General features: G+C 42.9%; 1 protein-coding gene and 1 pseudogene across 1 annotated transcript; both read right to left on the bottom strand.

The window, feature by feature from the left end:
• Positions 1-917: 917 nt before the first annotated feature.
• Positions 918-9,909, bottom strand: LOC120411716 (annotated as a pseudogene).
• Positions 9,910-12,782: 2,873 nt separating this feature from the next.
• LOC104690571 (pantetheinase-like) lies at positions 12,783-18,660 on the bottom strand. Its single transcript, XM_010401518.4, has 7 exons — positions 18,433-18,660; positions 18,216-18,346; positions 17,160-17,352; positions 16,361-16,652; positions 14,936-15,309; positions 13,593-13,763; positions 12,783-13,214 (listed from the first exon to the last, which is right to left on the bottom strand). Exons 1-7 carry the CDS (start codon positions 18,643-18,645, stop codon positions 13,095-13,097), a joined length of 1,494 nt encoding a protein of 497 aa, XP_010399820.3. The 5' UTR covers positions 18,646-18,660; the 3' UTR covers positions 12,783-13,094.
• Positions 18,661-18,919: the final 259 nt, after the last annotated feature.

The raw sequence follows: 18,919 nt of genomic DNA, 5'->3' as shown, positions 1-18,919 counted from the left end.
CAGCGCTTACTGGGGTTACTTACGCCGTAACAGGACACCTTTTCTAGGGCGCAGATATAAATTTAAAGATACGGTGCTTTTCCTGCCCAAACTCTAGAATGTTTCCCATTACGTCTACTATGTGAATTGCAGAGGGTTTCCCTTTGATACTTCTACTTTGTATTTAAAACATTCCCTTTGTTAAAAAACAAAAAAAGAGATGGATTTTGCCTCCTACAAGTCTTTTTTTTTTTTTTTTTTTTTCCTAATTTTTTTGGTCAGATTAAATCAAACAATGTTTGTAATTCCAAACAAACCTGCAGATCAAACAACAGAATTAGGCACGGATAGAAATCTTAGCTAGGACACACAAAGTAATCCAGTCCACTTGCCTAAGAAGTACAGTCTGCCCTGCCCACATCTGCACACGTGCCAGCGTGTCCCACCTGTTCCAGCTGTTCCCTCGCCTCACCCAACACCTGCCGGCACAGTCCCAACTCTCCCTCGCACTGCTACGAGCAACCATTCAATGGGAAGACAGACATGCTCCTGAAAAATTCCCTGTTTTGAGCATTTTTGATGCTCAAACAGTTATCAACAATTCTGTGCTAGGGAAATTTTCCACACCCTAAAGATGTCACCAGAAAGATTTAAGTAGGCTCCTCCAGCTGTGAGTTAGGCCAGGGTGTGGTAACACCCTGCTACAGTGTGCCGAGCTGAAGGACTGTTTCTTGAAGGAACATGTTTTTGAGACTTGTTTACTTTTCCAAAGGAAATAAGAATCCTCAAAGGTTCTGTTAATCTCCTGTTTACAAAAGTGAGTGCTCAGAAGTGGGGTGGGAACAGCGTTGTGGAAATGGCTTCTAATATTCCACCAAAAATTTCAAATAATTAAAGGCTGGTTTTTACTGGGGCACAATCCACTGAATTCACAGCACTAAAGTCAGAGGAATTTATTTTCTATGGTTCCCAGTGTTAAGGCCAAGCTTATGCTGACCAAAGCTATCATATAAAAACACATACACAAGAGTCCAGTGGAATATTTCTTTTTGCTGCAGAATCAAGTCAATAAATCAATGTGCAGTGACTATGCTGTTAGATAAGGCAACTTGAGAAATAGAATGCCATTATAATATGAATATTAGTATTAATTACCATTGTTAGTAATAATTACCATTATTTGTGATTACTTAGCATTACAGAAACAAGCAGATGAAGTCTTAAAGGATCTGCAGTGAAATCATGGTGAAGCTTGATGTGTGTGTGGAGGGTCCTTTTCGTACCACCTCCCAAAGAGTGTTACACTCAAAACTGGCTTTGATGTAGGAGCCCGACTTCTCAGACGTCCATCAGTTAGCACCTGGTTATGAAAAAGGAAAATAAGCAGGAGCATCATCACAGCAGCACTACTGCATGGCAAACACAAAATCCTATCTTCATTAACGCTGATCTAGTTGAGAGAGCTCCAGTCTCAATTGGAGCTAGCAGGACACCTGAGAAGAACTACATTTCTGTGCTGAGGGAGATCTTGTTCTAGAGGTTTTGGGGGAAGAGGGAAGAAGAGAATTGCCAGGGTGGACTTACTGTATGAATACAAGCAGGAAAATCAGACAGAAATAAAGCTGCCTTGAACTCAAGGCAGAGGACAGAGGACACTGATAACAACTAAGTTGCTCCTGTGTCTTGTAGTGGCTTTCTGACCACTGATGTCTGACAAATCACAAGGGTGTCCCATTACCTCGAACTCCCCGGGGGCCAGCTGCACCCCGCTGTACAGCACTTCTGGGAAGACGTAGCTGGTGCCAAACGTGCCGCTGAGGGAGAACATCTCAAACTTGGTCTGAGCCATCTCCACGGGCTGCCCACACGTGCTCAGGTTTGTGCTTGGGCACTTGAGCAGTGTGCAGATCTGCGGGGAGGGGGAGACAGGAAGGTATTTAGCAAGACAGAAACACTGGTAGGAAAGCCTTGTGTTATCAAAGCTAATGTGTGTCAGAGTAGGTGAGAGTCACAGGATCTTTTTCGTAATCCTTAGGTGACTTCTTTTCAGTTGTAGCTTATTTTTTCACCCTTTGATCTGATTGGGAGTATCCCAGACCTGCATTGCTTTAGTCTTATTTTATGAATAGATTGTCTCTGATGTAAGTGTAGCCAGAGCACTTTATTTAATCTCTGAAGCCCAATCCTGTCCCTTCCACTAATTCTTCCAATTGCCAGTTATCTTATTTGAAGGTTTCTTTCCCACATGTCTTAGTAAGATGTGTTTGTGAATGGAAATTTTAGGCAAATGAAACAAAATCCTCCACAAGTACAAGTGTACACCCAGGCCCTCTTACTGATATTTGTACATGTTGCTAATGACACTTCATTAGATGGCCTGGTGTCTATGGGAAGTCTGAATTAGATGTTCTGTGTCCAAATCCTAGTTAATATAGGCCAAGGAGATGAAGTTAGCATCTTTTGTTACAGTTTTGTGTTAGTAGTTGCAGTCCACAGAGGAAAATAGGAATCAAAATGCTGTTTCCCTTTTGTCCTGAGAGCTAATTATCCAGCTGATAAATGTTTATGGTCTTCATGAGGAAATATGAAATAGGGCTAGCACTCCTTTGTTTCAGGAATGATTTGAAGGATGTTGGCTGGTTTTGCTGATAGGTGACAGAGTTTTTTAGTTGTCTGGTGTTGGGGGAAAGAAGCATATTTGCAAAAAATCAAAAGTATTATTCATCAGCAAATACAGTTTTGTGTTGAAATGCAAATAAGCAGAGAAATAAGGAATATATTCTGAGGAAATGAAAAAATACTGAGGGAAAAAGGAAGAGTAGAAATTCCTGTATTCTCTAGAACTTTCAATACTGGCAGAGACTATCTGGCAACTTCCATAACCACTGAAATAAATTTTACAACTAAGCTCACCAAGAACTGAATTTATTCAAGCTACCTTCCTAAAAGCATTAGATGAGCTGTTTGCTGGATAACACCTTGTCTCACATCCCGGAGTCTGTACCATCTGGTACACAAAGGCCATGCTGACAGACAGAAGTAACTAAAAAAAAGTATAATCTGCTGGCACAATAACTTAATTATGAAGGCAAAGGATGTTTTCAAATATGGCTTTAAGCAAATACAACCAGGATGTAACTCACTGTCTTCCCACATATTTGATTAAAAGAGAGGAAGAGAGGATATTTCCACTAAAAGACATAAGCCATTTAAGTAAGCTTCATTGCTATGATTTGGATAATGACAAAAAATTAACATCTCTGTGACTCTAACTTATCAGAGCATCTCATAAAGATAGCTATGATCAACTGATTTTTAACAGTAACTCTTTGATGAAGATGCAGTGAGACCACATCTGGAATACTGTGCCCAGACTCCTCAGTACAAGAAAGACAAGGAGCTACTGGAGAGTGTCCAGCCGAGGCCACAAAGACGATGAAGAGTCTGGAGCATCTCTCTTATGAGGAGAGACTGCGGTAGCTGGGCCTGTTAAGTCTAGAGAAGACTGAGAAGGGATCTCATCAATATATACAAATATCTCAAAGGTGTGTGCCAAGACGATGGTGCCAGACTCTTTTCAGTGGTGCCCAGCAACAGGGTGAGGAGCAATGGCCATACAAACATAAGAAGTTTCACCTCAACATGAGAAAGAACTTTTTTACATTTAGGGTGGCAGAGCACTGGAACAGGCTGCCCAGCGAGGTCTTGGATCCTCCCTCTCCGGAGACACTCAAAACCCACACAAATGCGTTTCTATGTAATCTGCTCTAGGTGATCTTGCCCTGGCAGGGGGATTGGACTATGTGATCTTCAGATGTCACTTTCAACCCTAACTATTCTCTGATTCTGTGAACAGAGGAGATTCAGAACATTTACTGCAGATATTCACAGAAGAGAACTTAAATTTAGCCAATATTTCACACCCCCAAAAATAGTGAGTGCACTCTGGACATTTAAAAGACATTTAGAGACCTCTCCACTGGCTTTGCTGGACTTGAAGGTAAATAGGCTTGGAAGTTTTAGCAGCTTCTTTCCATTACTAACAAACAGGGCACTAGGACTCCAGTGTAGAAGAGGGTCATTGTCTTCTCTTTTTCCATCACAGAGCTGAAGGTTTCTCCCTGTAAATAATCTTCCTAAAGTAAGTAACCCTCTCCAAGGAATTACCTGCAGATAGTACTGTCCTTCAACAACATGAAGGCCATCAAAAGCACCCAGCACATAAACTTCATCATCTCTTTTCTCTGCCATCTTGTAGCTCAAGTGACAGCAGAGGTCTTTTTGGCAGAGAGTGAGATTCCCCCCAGGCTTAGTGAGCTCAGTGAAAGTAAAGGGGTCTTCAAAGATGATTCCAGTGAATTCATGGTCATTCTGTGAGAATCTTTCAACACTCAAAGCATATGAGTTCCAGCTGACAGCAGGCGGGGAGGCAGGAGAAAGACGAGGGTGTGCATCCAGTTCGGCAATGAGGAGGTGGCCGTCTTCAGTTTTCATGTTGTAGGAGTACGCTCTGGCTCCAGCTGGTGCATAAATGCCGCTCCCTGAGGAGAGCGCAATAGTCAGTCCAGGAAGGATTTAAAAAATCATGTTGTCCTTCTAAGTGGCTCTACTGATGGCTTATCCACTATTCTACACAGATTACAGTAATTTTAGTCTCATCAAAGGCGACCATTAGAAACTTGGTACACAGAGCTCATGCTTTGGCAAAGAATAGCATTTATTCCCTTAGATGAGGTCTGCTCAGTATAGCCAAAGGCAGAGAATGTTTGGTTATTTTTATGTTATGTTATGATTATATTTGTGGCCTCCTCAGTTTTCTTTTCTCCTGTATGCAATAGAGTTGATAATTCCTTTTTTCTTGGCTGATTGATGTGAAAGGACCATCTACTGATTGAGATGATCCAAAACACAACACAGGCAAGTATCACAAGCCTGTCCTGGTGAACAGAAGGAGAGAGCAATTATCCAAGCCCCTTTACACTGGCTGAGAACTCCTCCCCACATGGGTGATTCACATCTGAGCAGTACCAAGCAACAGAGGGAATCAAAGGTCTGTCATACCCATCACTGCAGAAGCCTGGCAGGCATTTCAAATGAGAAGTCCCAAGACAGTGCTGTGGTTGCACATCTCAGTGAAGGTACTGCTCTAACTGAAATATACTACTTCCGTAAGCTGAGTCTAAAAAAATCAATGCTACATTCTAAAATGAAGATGTGGACTTCTTAGCAGCGTTACTACAACAGGCCTGAATATGTGTTTTTAATGGTTTTCCGCAACAGTGTTAAATATAGCTATACAAATAAGTCTTTCATCTGGCCAGAATGAATGCAACCATGTATATGGTTTACGAGTATATTTACAGTTTGGCATTCACTCATAGACTTAGAAGTGGAGAGAAAAAGAGCCTTAAAAGCCTCAAATATTTCTGTTCTGGTATAAGGGCAGTAACCTACTACTTGTTTAGAGCCATTAAAAGAAAGGATAATCCTAAGAAGCTAGGGCAAAGAAAACACTACGGGTTTTGCTATGTCTTGTATGAAACCAGTAGGAACGAGATCCATCAGGTTTAAAATTTGGTGACTAGACTCTTCACCTTCCAGATAAATACATTATATTCCTCTGCAAAATCACTTTGTAGAACAGGAAATAAGAGATTCATGGTTATAAAGATTTTTCGACAGAATGAAAATTAAATTACCTGTCATTGCCATGCTGGTGTTGTGAGTATTGGCAGCTAAGACATTGACACGCATGCCCATAGCCCAGGCAGAGTGAAACTCAACTGCAGTCAGAAAAGGCAGGACATTCATCCAAGCTGTTGGGAAGAGCACAGTGTCCACCTGCAGCTTGCTCACCAGGACCACGGCAGGCTCATAGAAGAGGATGTCAAAGCAAGTGAAAATGCCAAACTTCCCAAAAGGAGTCTCAAAGGTGACAGCTTCTGGTTCTTTTGGGTAATTAAACTGACTTTCTCCCATAAAAAGATTATACTGCAGGGGAAGGAAAATAGAGAAACCAGTTAGAGGCACTTACTAACCATATGTCTTGGAGTCATTCCCTAAAGCTGTTCAGAATGACTAGAGAAAATTTTTGACCTATGTTGGAAGCCCTCACAGGTAGGAAATCAGGCTAAAATTGTATGATCATAGTACCCAAAATACGGAACACATATTGCATATTGCCCTGGCATCTAGCTAGGAAAGCAGCCAGCTGCCTTCAGGTCTGTTGGTGTCATCTGCATAAGAATAATCTCTCCACTCCCCCCACCTAGTTTATACTTCTGGTGACCCAAATGCAACTAGAAGAGAAATAGTAATGTAAGAGAAGCATGGGGGATCTGGTGCCAAGAGACAAAGTTGGTGACCTTGGTGTGGAGATGCCCAGAAGCACTGGAAGTGCAGAGCACCAGCATGAAGCACAAGGCAGTACTGGGGACACTGCAGAGTAGAAAACAAAGGCTGTGCTGATGGGGGAAAGGCAGATGATCTCAGCCAGCAGAAAAACTGAAGTTTGTGACATTCTCCATTCTCAGCTTTCCAACATTTTCCTTCTTCCTACACATACATGTTTACTAAGAGTCCTTTATCCATGTCCAGATGGTTTGGAAGTAAACATGGACGCCAAGCCAGAAAAGAAGTTCAAGTTTACTTAACTTGTAATTCAGCACCTGGGCCATGGCAGGCTGGGCGACAGACTTGCATTATCAGTGTTTCACTCACCCGGTTTGCTCACAAATTGGTATCTTGGCATCATCTCTGAACAACCAGATGAATACTGGGCCCAAAGTGCATTAAATAAACTGTCTTCACTCTAGCCACATTGGCATGTTATCTGGCACATGATTCATAAACAGCTTTGATGGAATTTGCAGGTAGATACTTAATACTGAAAGAAGAACTGTCATTGGGTGCAAATGTTTTAATGTCTTTATCTCTTTTTACACCTATCCATTGTTTTGTTCAAGTAATTCCCATTGTGCAAAAACTGTGCCAAAACAGCATAAAGAAAAAAAGGTCCTGCCTCTCTGAAATCAGACTACTCATCTATGATGAAATACAGATGAACATTTTGAAACCCTGGAACATGAAGTGGTAGCCTGGTGAAAAGCTGGCACTGAAAACTGAAGCTGCTCAAGCAGCAGAATTTCCAGTAGTAGTGAGTTAATGAACTGAGGAACTCAATCAAAACCATATGCCCCTAAATTGCACCAGAGCAATCATTTTTCATTCCAGTCTGTTCTGAGAAACATGACAGCAAACACAAATTTGGCATCAATGTTTCATAGCAAGAGAGATATTCTTTTAAATTATAAAGAGAAGCAAAACTCTGGCAGGGGACAATGACTGGCATCTAATTCTCTTCTCAAATTGACACATTTTGGAAGTAGTGGGAAATTAGTTCCTGTCTCTCCAAGGCCACTTTACCTTGTGGTAACGAGCCACCAGTTTCCCCTGTGGGTCAAAGACAACATCTGTATTGTAGTGGTAGCGACCGTCACTGGGGCATTTGGATCACTGGAGTTACAGGGCTTCTTGTCCCCAATATTTGCAACCACATAGATGGAGTTATTTCTGGCCATGCAGCTGAGTCGTTCCTGCACTGGTGCTGGACCAAATCTAATGTATTTTAGGGAAGGAGAAAAAAAAAATTAACAGAACTTGTGCTGTCAGTGGTGTCCATCTCCGAGGTGCTTGAGGTCACACCAGCAGCACCTCCAACCCCGCAGCCACGGCAGGGTAGGCAGATAGACAGAATTGCTGCAGTGCTTCCTCAGATTGGTTCCTGCACCCTGGGGTAGGTCCTGGAGACCTTCCATTGGCCTCTGCAGGGACATGCCTGACAGTCCCCTCCAGCACCTGGAACATGCTCTGCAGTAAACAGATAAACCTCAGGCTGGGCAAGGGCAGGAGAGACATCTCTGGGCAGAGGAAGACACTAGCTTGGTGTCACACAAGCGAATATTTTAGGATCAGGCATACTGACACCTGAGGACTGCAGCTCTGGGCCCTTAGCACGCTAAGCAGAGTTGAGCTGTGGAATAGTGCAGATGCTATGGTCAAGGCAATTCAGCAATTCATCTCCTCCCATGGACAGGAGCACACAGACCTGTAACCATGGCATGAAGAGCAGTGGGCTATTAATTTCAAGATATGTCAGGGTCCATGTGCCAGAAACTGGCAGCACCTCTGAAGCACCCATACCAGGCCATAAAGAGAGCAGCCATCCCCCTCTGTAGTGTGGCAATGCCTACGGCTTTGCAAGGTGTGCGTGGGTCGCACAAGGAGCACCACCATGCAAGATACACATACAGCACCAAGGAATAAGGCATGCCAGACACTGATGGCAAGTGTTATAGTCCCAAAAGCCGCTAGTGAAACCCCTGATTTGGAACAGAGGAGGCATGCAGATCACCTCTGCAAAACCCGTGTGATGCGCGAGAATAAAGACCTGCTTAGACACGCTGCCACCCCACACTCCACCTTCACTGAAAGACGGTATATTTTAGCTACTTATAGCTCAGAAAAAGGTTGCACATCCTACGCTACTCCCCATTGTGACTCTTCTTCTTGGAAGCACTGAGTTATTATATCCTCACAGATATAATAACATGCTCTAAGCTCCTCCTCATCAAGCAGGTGTAGAAAGCTGTGGTGAAAAGGGCAGACCACGGCTGTAATTCCATGGCTGAACAGTTATTACTTGCTGTAGAAGTCTAGAGTCCAGTGCTCAGCTGTAGGTTGGCTTGTCACTGCTGGCATATGCTGCTTGAATGACAGATCATGTTTTACAGCACAGAGACTCTAGCAGTTCAGACTTTATCTTGCCTTAATTGTGGAAAACCAAGATTAAAAGTTTCTGTGTTGTTATCATTTAGAAGTTTGGACTTTAACTACTGACCTCATCACCTCTTATTATCTGCTCAGCAACTAGTTCTTGGCTGCCCACAAAAATGGTCTGTATGCTTTTGTTTCAACACATCATTTGTAAAGGACAAATAAACCAGAAAACCAAAGAAATACTAGTGTTAATAATTTACGGTCAGTTCTATTCAAAATAGTGTGGAAAAACCAAAAGCAGAATGAGAAGCAGGATATTCTGGCATTGAAAAAAGACATTTACTCAACTTTTAGTAACCCAAATTCTGTATGTTGTTTGAATTTCTCCTTAAAGTGTCTAATTAAAAAAAAAAAAATTTAATGTTTCCCTTATCAATTAGTCATGGACATGCTATATATTTAACCATGTAACTACCTTCATACTCAATTTTAATTAAAACTTACGTCACAGGCATTAGCAGTTCTCAGTCATTTAGTGTGAGCTGCTCAAGACTCCAGGAGATAATAGTTTGAAATCACATAAAGCACTGCAGAAGGAATCACCTTGAGGGGTCAGTGCAGGGAATCCAATTCACCACCGGATCAGGGATATCCTCCAGGTAAGGGTAGATGGATTCTCTTGTGAATCGCCAGCCGTAGATGCCATCTTCAGGAGTCACAATGATGTGGGCACCCTGTCACAACAGGCTCCGTTAAAAGGACACCCATCAACAGACAACCAGGAGGGTCAGCAGGAGCAGAAAAACACTGATGGACAACCCTCACGGCACCCCCATACCTTCTGGGCAGCTTCCTTGATGGCCCTTTCCAAGACATCCATGTTTTTGTTCATCAGGGCCAAAGCATCATCGGGGGAAATGGGCTCCTCGGTGGGATCAGGCAGGATGACGGCATGCTCGTAGACGGCTGCGATGAAGGTGTCAGAGGCAAGGGCCTGAAGGGCTGTGAGTGCAAGCACCACAGCAGGCAGGAGAGCCTGGCAAGGGAGCATGGCTGGAACCTCCCAGCTCCTGCAGTGCTCTGGACAAACAGTGCAAAAGGAATATGCACAGAAAAGAGAAAGGGGACAAAGTTTAATTTGAGAGAGGGAGGAATGAACTGCAGGTCTGTTAAAGCACTGCATTGGAACCAAGTGTGACGTATAGGAAAGTATTGCAGTACACAGTAAATCATTTAATAGGTCTGATTAATCACTATGAGCAAGTTCACTTTGGCTGCTTTGAGACAGTTTACTCCACTGCTATCCTGCAGAGGACCTAGCATGACAGAGCTCAAGGATGTCTTAAAAACGTCTTTATTTTAGTATCTTCATATTCCTCAATTCCTGTGCTATGTGTCAGTATGTGCAGCTTGCTTCTGAGTTTCTTTAGACCAAAGAAATTGCATTAGCATCCCACTGTACCTAGATGTCATACACTCAACACCCCAGCAACAGAACTGTCCCTTGAGTTAATCCCAGTGTCTCTCCCAGTCATTTCTGTTTAGCCGTGCATCACTTTCCAACAGCCTTCCACCAGAAAATATTAATCTGGACAGAATTTTTCCTCTGAAATAAGGCATGGAAGTACCTCATTGCCTGGCTCTTGCTAGCCTGAAGCAAAAGAGCAGGCTATTTCACCTGGTGCAGTAGCATGCCTGCTCCTCTGCACACCCTTCCTGTCCCCAGGAACATGCTCTGCTCACTTTTAATCTTCAATTCATTTCAAATCCATTTCTGGCTGAGACATTTTCCATTTTTTGACTTCCTTGTATTTGCAGTATTCTCATTTGGAAAAGGCTATCTGAGCAGCAGGAAGCAGAACAGGCTGGCTGCTTTCAGCTACAGCAGACTGTCACTGGAGAGCTGATTCAGAAAAGACAGACCTGCGGATGAATGCAGATACCACAGTGGTCTCTCACAGAGTACTGCTGACTGAGAGTTTCAACCATTCGGAACATTGATTTCTATCAATGGTGATGTTCACCCCAAAGTACTTCTCCACACACATTACTAGATACAGCATGCTCAGTCAGTACAATGAATACAAGCCTTTTAAAGGCTGCACTAGAGCTTTCAGTGACACTTGAACTAATGGAGCTTGGAAGCCTTCCTCCCTCCCTCTCTGCCTCACTTTTTTACCAAATCAAACATAGGTTGAATCACATCAACCACAGTCAGTGGTTGATATCGGCGTGCAGGAAAAGTAGCAAATGCTGCCTGGTTTAGCACTAGTGAGGACACCAGCCAGAAAGGTGACTGCCCTGCCAGGGCTGAGCAGAAATAGTTACAGACGCAGTTCTAGGGGAATGCTCCACAAAATCCGAGTCCCACTGCTGGGACAAGGTGCAGGGGAGTTGTCCCTGTTTGCCTCTGCACCAGCAAGCACCGCTGCCCTCCTTCCTGCAGAGCTGGGAGCTCGCCTAGTGTAGTGGTTTGGTCCAAAATACTCATTACTGTTTATCTGCTGTGAGATAAGAATCAGGAGAATGCGGGCAACGATCTCGCTCCCTCTCGCAGGTTCTATCAGATCCCAGAGGAAGCTGTAAGCACCCCTTAGCAAGGACATCCCTTCCGGGACTATGCTTGCTAACCTATGACACCCAGGAACAAGGAACTGACACCAGTCCACCAAACAAATCCACTGAACAAACTGAAGAAAACTGCCCTGGGCCGGGTTATACGCGCCTGTGGACAATGTAAGGGGAAACTTATCTAGAGCTCCGCCTACTTTCCACCCCTCTCTCCTCCCACTCCACTCTTCCCACGCCTGTACTGCACCTGCCCCCATCCCTGCTACTGCCTGAAGGTGGGGGTTACCTGAGCACTTACTCTGTGAAACAGGATGCGATTTGGTGCTAAATGAGCTCAGCTGCAGAGGGAGTCTGGCGTCAGAGTGCGGTCCTGCTTCTTGTCTTGTGCTTAGGGGGAGCGTGAGGAAGAGCGGTGCGCATTCCAAGGGTTAAGCCTGCCCTGGAGAGGGCTGTGTGAAAGGTCACTCCGGCAGCCACGCAATCACTGCCGGGCACTGAGCGCATGCGAGCGGGAGTCGGGAAGTCAGAAGGCGCTCACTTCTGGCAGCAGCGCTTACTGGGGTTACTTACGCCGTAACAGGACACCTTTTCTAGGGCGCAGATATAAATTTAAAGATACGGTGCTTTTCCTGCCCAAACTCTAGAATGTTTCCCATTACGTCTACTATGTGAATTGCAGAGGGTTTCCCTTTGATACTTCTACTTTGTATTTAAAACATTCCCTTTGTTAAAAAACAAAAAAAGAGATGGATTTTGCCTCCTACAAGTCTTTTTTTTTTTTTTTTTATTTCCTAATTTTTTTGGTCAGATTAAATCAAACAATGTTTGTAATTCCAAACAAACCTGCAGATCAAACAACAGAATTAGGCACGGATAGAAATCTTAGCTGGGACACACAAAGTAATCCAGTCCACTTGCCTAAGAAGTACAGTCTGCCCTGCCCACATCCGCACACGTGCCAGCGTGTCCCACCTGTTCCAGCTGTTCCCTCGCCTCACCCAACACCTGCCGGCACAGTCCCAACTCTCCCTCGCACTGCTACGAGCAACCATTCAATGGGAAGACAGACATGCTCCTGAAAAATTCCCTGTTTTGAGCATTTTTGATGCTCAAACAGTTATCAACAATTCTGTGCTAGGGAAATTTTCCACACCCTAAAAATGTCACCAGAAAGATTTAAGTAGGCTCCTCCAGCTGTGAGTTAGGCCAGGGTGTGGTAACACCCTGCTACAGTGTGCCGAGCTGAAGGACTGTTTCTTGAAGGAACATGTTTTTGAGACTTGTTTACTTTTCCAAAGGAAATAAGAATCCTCAAAGGTTCTGTTAATCTCCTGTTTACAAAAGTGTATGTTCAGAAGTGGGGTGGGAACAGCGTTGTGGAAATGGCTTCTAATATTCCACCAAAAATTTCAAATAATTAAAGGCTGGTTTTTACTGGGGCACAATCCACTGAATTCACAGCACTAAAGTCAGAGGAATTTATTTTCTATGGTTCCCAGTGTTAAGGCCAAGCTTATGCTGACCAAAGCTATCATATAAAAACACATACACAAGAGTCCAGTGGAATATTTCTTTTAGCTGCAGAATCAAGTCAATAAATCAATGTGCAGTGACTATGCTGTTAGATAAGGCAACTTGAGAAATAGAATGCCGTTATAATATGAATATTAGTATTAATTACCATTGTTAGTAATAATTACCATTATTTGTGATTAATTAGCATTACAGAAACAAGCAGATGAAGTCTTAAAGGATCTGCAGTGAAATCATGGTGAAGCTTGATGTGTGTGTGGAGGGTCCTTTTCGTACCACCTCCCAAAGAGTGTTACACTCAAAACTGGCTTTGATGTAGGAGCCCGACTTCTCAGACGTCCATCAGTTAGCACCTGGTTATGAAAAAGGAAAATAAGCAGGAGCATCATCACAGCAGCACTACTGCATGGCAAACACAAAATCCTATCTTCATTAACGCTGATCTAGTTGAGAGAGCTCCAGTCTCAATTGGAGCTAGCAGGACACCTGAGAAGAACTACATTTCTGTGCTGAGGGAGATCTTGTTCTAGAGGTTTTGGGGGAAGAGGGAAGAAGAGAATTGCCAGGGTGGACTTACTGTATGAATACAAGCAGGAAAATCAGACAGAAATAAAGCTGCCTTGAACTCAAGGCAGAGGACAGAGGACACTGATAACAACTAAGTTGCTCCTGTGTCTTGTAGTGGCTTTCTGACCACTGATGTCTGACAAATCACAAGGGTGTCCCATTACCTCGAACTCCCCGGGGGCCAGCTGCACCCCGCTGTACAGCACTTCTGGGAAGACGTAGCTGGTGCCAAACGTGCCGCTGAGGGAGAACATCTCAAACTTGGTCTGAGCCATCTCCACGGGCTGCCCACACGTGCTCAGGTTTGTGCTTGGGCACTTGAGCAGTGTGCAGATCTGCGGGGAGGAGGAGACAGGAAGGTAAAACACCACTAAGCTTTCAGCAACTGAGAGCTGGATTTGATAGAAGAAAAGCTATCATGATGAAAAAATGCTCTGATACATCTATGCATTTATTTATTATACAGTCCATATAGTTCTCTATATATATTTCTGTGTATATAGAAAAGATTTATATCACACTAAAAAAAAGCCTAACCATAATTTTGAAGAACCAATACACTGCCAAGCCAAGTGAATACAAATGGTATATCCTTATTTATTGTCTTAATTTTTTTAGATAACCACATTTTAGATAATCGCATCAGCACAATGGTACAAACCACTGAGCAGAAAACAGCTTTCTTTTTACAAGAGCATCCCTATGAAGACAGAGAGAGCAATATGTTCTTCTCTCCTTTTTGTACACATATACAGAAACCTCCTTACAATCATAAAATCATTTAGGTTAAAAAGACCTTTAAGATATGAAGTGCAAGCATTACCCAGCACTGCCAAACCAACCACTAAACCATGTCCCTAAGCACCACATCTACACATTCTTTAAATACTTCAGGGATGGTTACTCAACCACTTCCCTGGGCAGCCTGTTCCAATGCTTGACAATCCTTTCAGTGAAGATATTTTTATCAGTAACCAATCTAAACCTCCCCTGGCACAACTTGAGGCCACTTCTTCATGTCCTGTCACTTGGGAGAAGAGACTGACCTAACCTCCACCTCACCACAACCTCCTTTCAGGTAGCTGCAGGGAGCAATAAGGTCTCTCCTCAGCAATAAATCAATCCTGCCAAACCTACAACCTGAAAAACCTGAAGAGCAACTTCTGAAAGATGTGTTGCAGAAATTACAATCAGCACAGAGAAGCATACATACCTATCTTGTCCTGTTCTTGCCAAAACTGCTGGGTGACCTCACCTTTAAGAGTGTTACAGCATAGGGTCAACCCAGGGTCTACACTTCCATCATTTATAACACAGAAAAGCAGATTAACACCCCTAATGAAGTAAAAATGTATCATGAAGAGAACAAATGTTTGGGGGGGGGGGGGAGGCTGAAAAATGCCTTGTCTTAAATGCCCCAAATAAAAAAAATAAAACAAATGCAAACAGACTGCAAAGAGAGTATTGCAGCCTTCCCACTGTTCAAGTAAGAGCAAAAAATTCCTACCTGCAAATAATATTCTCCTTCAACAACATGTAGACCATCAAAGGCACCCAGGACATAAACTTCGTCTTGCTGCTTCTCTACCATCTTGTAACTCAGATGGCAACAGAGGTCGGGCTGGCAAATGGCACAATTTCCCTCAGATTCAGTGAGTTCCGTAAAGGAGAAGAGATCATGGTAAACGACCCCACTGAAAGAGTGTTTATTTGATGGAAGCTGTTTGGTCTGGCTGGCGTACAATGTCCAGTTAACAGCAGCAGGATAGTCGGGAGAGAGACGTGGGCGTGAACTCAGTTCTGTCACCAAAAGGTGACCATTATCCATTTCAGTACTGTAGTAATATGCTTTTGGACCATCTGGGGCATAAATACCACTCCCTGCAAACACATAACACCAGAAAGTTTCTAATCTGAAAGCAAATATATGGGACAGGTAAGCATAAGTCACTAATTATGTATGTGCAAAATTTAATTCTAACATTTACCAGACTGTTTTGAAACTAAATTGACCCTTCACAGACTGCAATCTTAACCTAATGTTTTTTGCCATCAATGGAAAGTAGGGCAAACTCTGATGTTTCATGTATTGTAAGTGACAAGATTAGTGTCCTGATTATATATGATTTAAGTGGCTGAAGTTTTGCATTCTTCTTTAACTGCATTAGAAATCAGCAGTTCTGATTAAAATGGGTGGTAATACTGTCAAATCAAAAAGTTCTGTAAGGAAAAGATATTACCAAAATTCACATCTTTATGCAAGCACTTTACATAACTAGAGAAATCTTTAAAGTCCAGAGTAAAACCTATTTGTAAAGAGTATGAGTTGTATGACATAGGGTCATCAACAAGTGAGAACTAAAGGAATGGCTCATATCTCCTTTTATTTGGATGGCAAAGTTTAAAGCTACATTTTAGCAGTAAGTTTCTCCCAATTCTGCAAACAGATGCACACAAAATTTGTGCTTGGCTTCTAGCATCTGCTCAGGAAAAATTTACAGTGGAAACAAAGCCTGCCAAGAAAATGTGACACAAGGTCCCCAGCCCAGAAGTACTAGTTGCAGAACTCAAAGGAACATTTCTCAGAGTTAGGGTTCCATCTAGTGGAGAAAACGAAGTTTGGGTCTTCACGTGGCCAAAACATCTATAAACATCAGGGTCAGAAGATGAAAAGTAACACTCATAAACTCACAGGACTGATTATTTAACAAAGACTAGAGGCGTTGTAGTCAACTTAAGCATTTCCAAGTTCTTACACAGCACAATTTTATTTCCTTTACATCAAGAACTTTACAAGTTCTCTTGTCCTAATCCTGTTGACACGAGTATGCATGCTTAAAGCTGATGGCAATTTCTGCTCAGGTCAGCTGCACTACTCAGATACAAGTGTTGCCCATGAGAACGAGGATCAATGAGAGCACTGTCATGTTACCTGTCATATCTAAAGTGGAGTTGTGCGTATTTGCTGAAAGGAAGTTGACGCCCATTCCCATGGCCCACGCGGAATGGAACTGGACTGCTGATAACAGTGGAAGGGTGTTCACCCAGGCAGTTGGGAACAGAATGGTGTCAACCTGAAATCTGCTTGCCAAGACCACAGCTGGGTCATGGTAGAGTATGTCTGCACAAGTGAAAATGCCAAAGTAGCCAAAGGATGTGTTGAAAGTCACAAATCCTGGATCCTTGGGGTAATTAAACTGTTTCTCTGTCACAAAAAGGTTGTACTGCTCATGGAAAAGAAAAAAAGAATGGAGAAAATAAAATATTAGAAAATAAATCAAACCATCTGAGTTAAATGAACATTGAATCATTCACATAAATACAAGTAATGGAAAATATGTTTTGTGCGTGTGCTATATGTTAATTTCAAATAGGAGAACTCCTACCACTGCAAGAGAAGTCAACCACAAATATCTGGTGCTTCTGATTTGACCAGTACAGGGGATTTGTATTTAGTTAGGATGAGTTTATTTAGGATGTTAATGTTTAAATATCTTATGTGTCACTCCCTATAGAGATGCAGTAAAAAATAGAGTTTATTGAGCTTTACTACTCATTTAATTACTTGCTTTTAAATTCAGAATAGTGGCAGTGGCTTCCACCTGCCCTCTTACACTTGGTCTATTATGACTCTATGTAGAAATACATTTAAGCCCAGGAAGCATCTTCTGTTCACATCTTCAATCTCCTGAGAATCATGCACTTAACTGAACATTGTAAAATTCTCTCACCTTGTGATAACGAGCCACCAGTTTCCCTTCTGAGTCAAAGACTACATTGGTATTGTACTGATAGTGGCCATCACTTGGGCACCTCGGATCACTGGAATTACATGGTTTCTTGTCCCCCATATTTGCAACCACATAGATAGAGTTACTCCTCGCCAGACAGCTCAGTCTTTCCAGCACAGGTGAGGGAGCAAACCTAATCAGCAGGGAAGGAAGACAGAAGTAGAACATCAAAACCATTCAAAATGAAAATATTCCAATGTTAAGACCACAGATCACCAGACCAATAGATCTTATAGTCATATCTGAAAGGAGACTTGTTTCTTGTTACTTGACAGAAGAGAGCCCCGCTTCAGAGCTTAGCAGCTGAAATGCTCCCATCACCTCACATTAACTGAGGAACACAGGGGCTTCCTTGCAGTGGAAGCAGATCTTCACACCTTCAAGTCTCCGTTCTGGTGCCGGTGTGTGGCACAGCGCTGAAGTTACACCCACACATGGGCTAATTTCAGCCGTTCTGCTCCAGCTCTCCATGTGGCTGATGTGCCAAGGTAGCTTAGGATTTGTTTCTTCTGTGGTGTGTTTTGTTACCTGTCTACTGCAGCTTCAAAAAATGGTGCAATTTATTAAGGAAAATAACAGAATAAAAAGGCTGCCATAACACAATTCAAAAATGCAAGTTTTAAATTGAGCAGTATACTCTTTCAGTAGTATCTGTTATTTTATTCACAAATATTCCTAATATTCCTATATTTTAAACGTTTTCTACAACATGCATAGAATACCTTACTAAAATGTAGATTCTGTGTATTTATTTTTCTCTTAAATAAATCTCAACCTTCCTGGTATACTAAACTAGAATAAAAAGAATTACAGTGAGAAAAAAATGGCAGAGAAAAATTATGAAGAAAGTTGTCCAAAGCTATTTTTGGCAACTACATGATGTCTTAACTTGGCTTCATTTCACAGAACGTGCTCCAAGACATTTAAAACTATCAACAACCACTCCTAGCTGTCTTTCCCTTCAGACTGTTCCCCCATGTATAACAGGGATGATACCTTCCAGGATGAACACACGGAATCCAGTCCACCTGTGGGTCTGGGATATCCTCAAGATAAGGGTATATTGTTTCCCTTGTGAAGACCCATCCGTAAATGCCGTCTTCAGGAGTCACAATGATATTGGCACCCTGGTACCAACATACAAACACCATTAAGACAATAAAAAATGGTCAGCGTTCACTCAAAGGAACGTCTCTTAATGATTTCATAATACCTGTCTGGCTGCTTCCTTGACAGCTGCTTCCAAAATTGCGATATTTTTCTCCATCAGCATCAAGGCCTCCTCAGAAGAAACTGGCACTTCAGTGTCCTCTGACAAGACCACGTTGTGCTCATAGACAGCTGCAACATAGGTGTCCATGGCACAGGCCCCCAGAGCAGACAGCACCAAAAGCACAGCAGAGGCACAAGTTTTAGGAAGGCCCATGTCTGGAGCCTGGAAGTCACCCAAGAGGAGGCCTCAGGCAGGCAAAGGCAGGGGGCTTTAAAAAGAGGAAGTCTTGCACAAAACCTGGGAATTCCCCAGGGTGGCTGAAAGCTGACACCTGGAGATGCAATCACCTTGCCTGGAAAGTCTCACAATATCAAAGGCAAGAGAGCTGCCAGCATTGAGCAATGCTGCCTTACACTGTGGCAGGGAAATCACCGATGTGCTGCAGCCAAAGACAAGCATCATCTGCCAGACCTGTGAATCAGCCAGG

Source organism: Corvus cornix, chromosome 3, assembly GCF_000738735.6.
Source record: "Corvus cornix cornix isolate S_Up_H32 chromosome 3, ASM73873v5, whole genome shotgun sequence".
NCBI classification, from domain to species: domain Eukaryota; kingdom Metazoa; phylum Chordata; class Aves; order Passeriformes; family Corvidae; genus Corvus; species Corvus cornix.
Note: the sequence above shows the minus strand (reverse complement) of the source record. Positions and strands in the feature narration are given on the sequence as shown.

Bases quoted from the DNA above. Each gene is read 5' to 3' on its own strand.
- LOC104690571 (XM_010401518.4), bottom strand. From the start codon at position 18,645: ATGGGCCTTCCTAAAACTTGTGCCTCTGCTGTGCTTTTGGTGCTGTCT. The intron at 17,353-18,215 runs GTATCATCCCTG...CCTGCTGATTAG, and splicing joins CCGTGTGTTCATCCTGGAAG to GTTTGCTCCCTCACCTGTGC. The intron at 13,215-13,592 runs GTAATGGGACAC...TTTCATAACCAG, and splicing joins TGGCCCCCGGGGAGTTCGAG to GTGCTAACTGATGGACGTCT.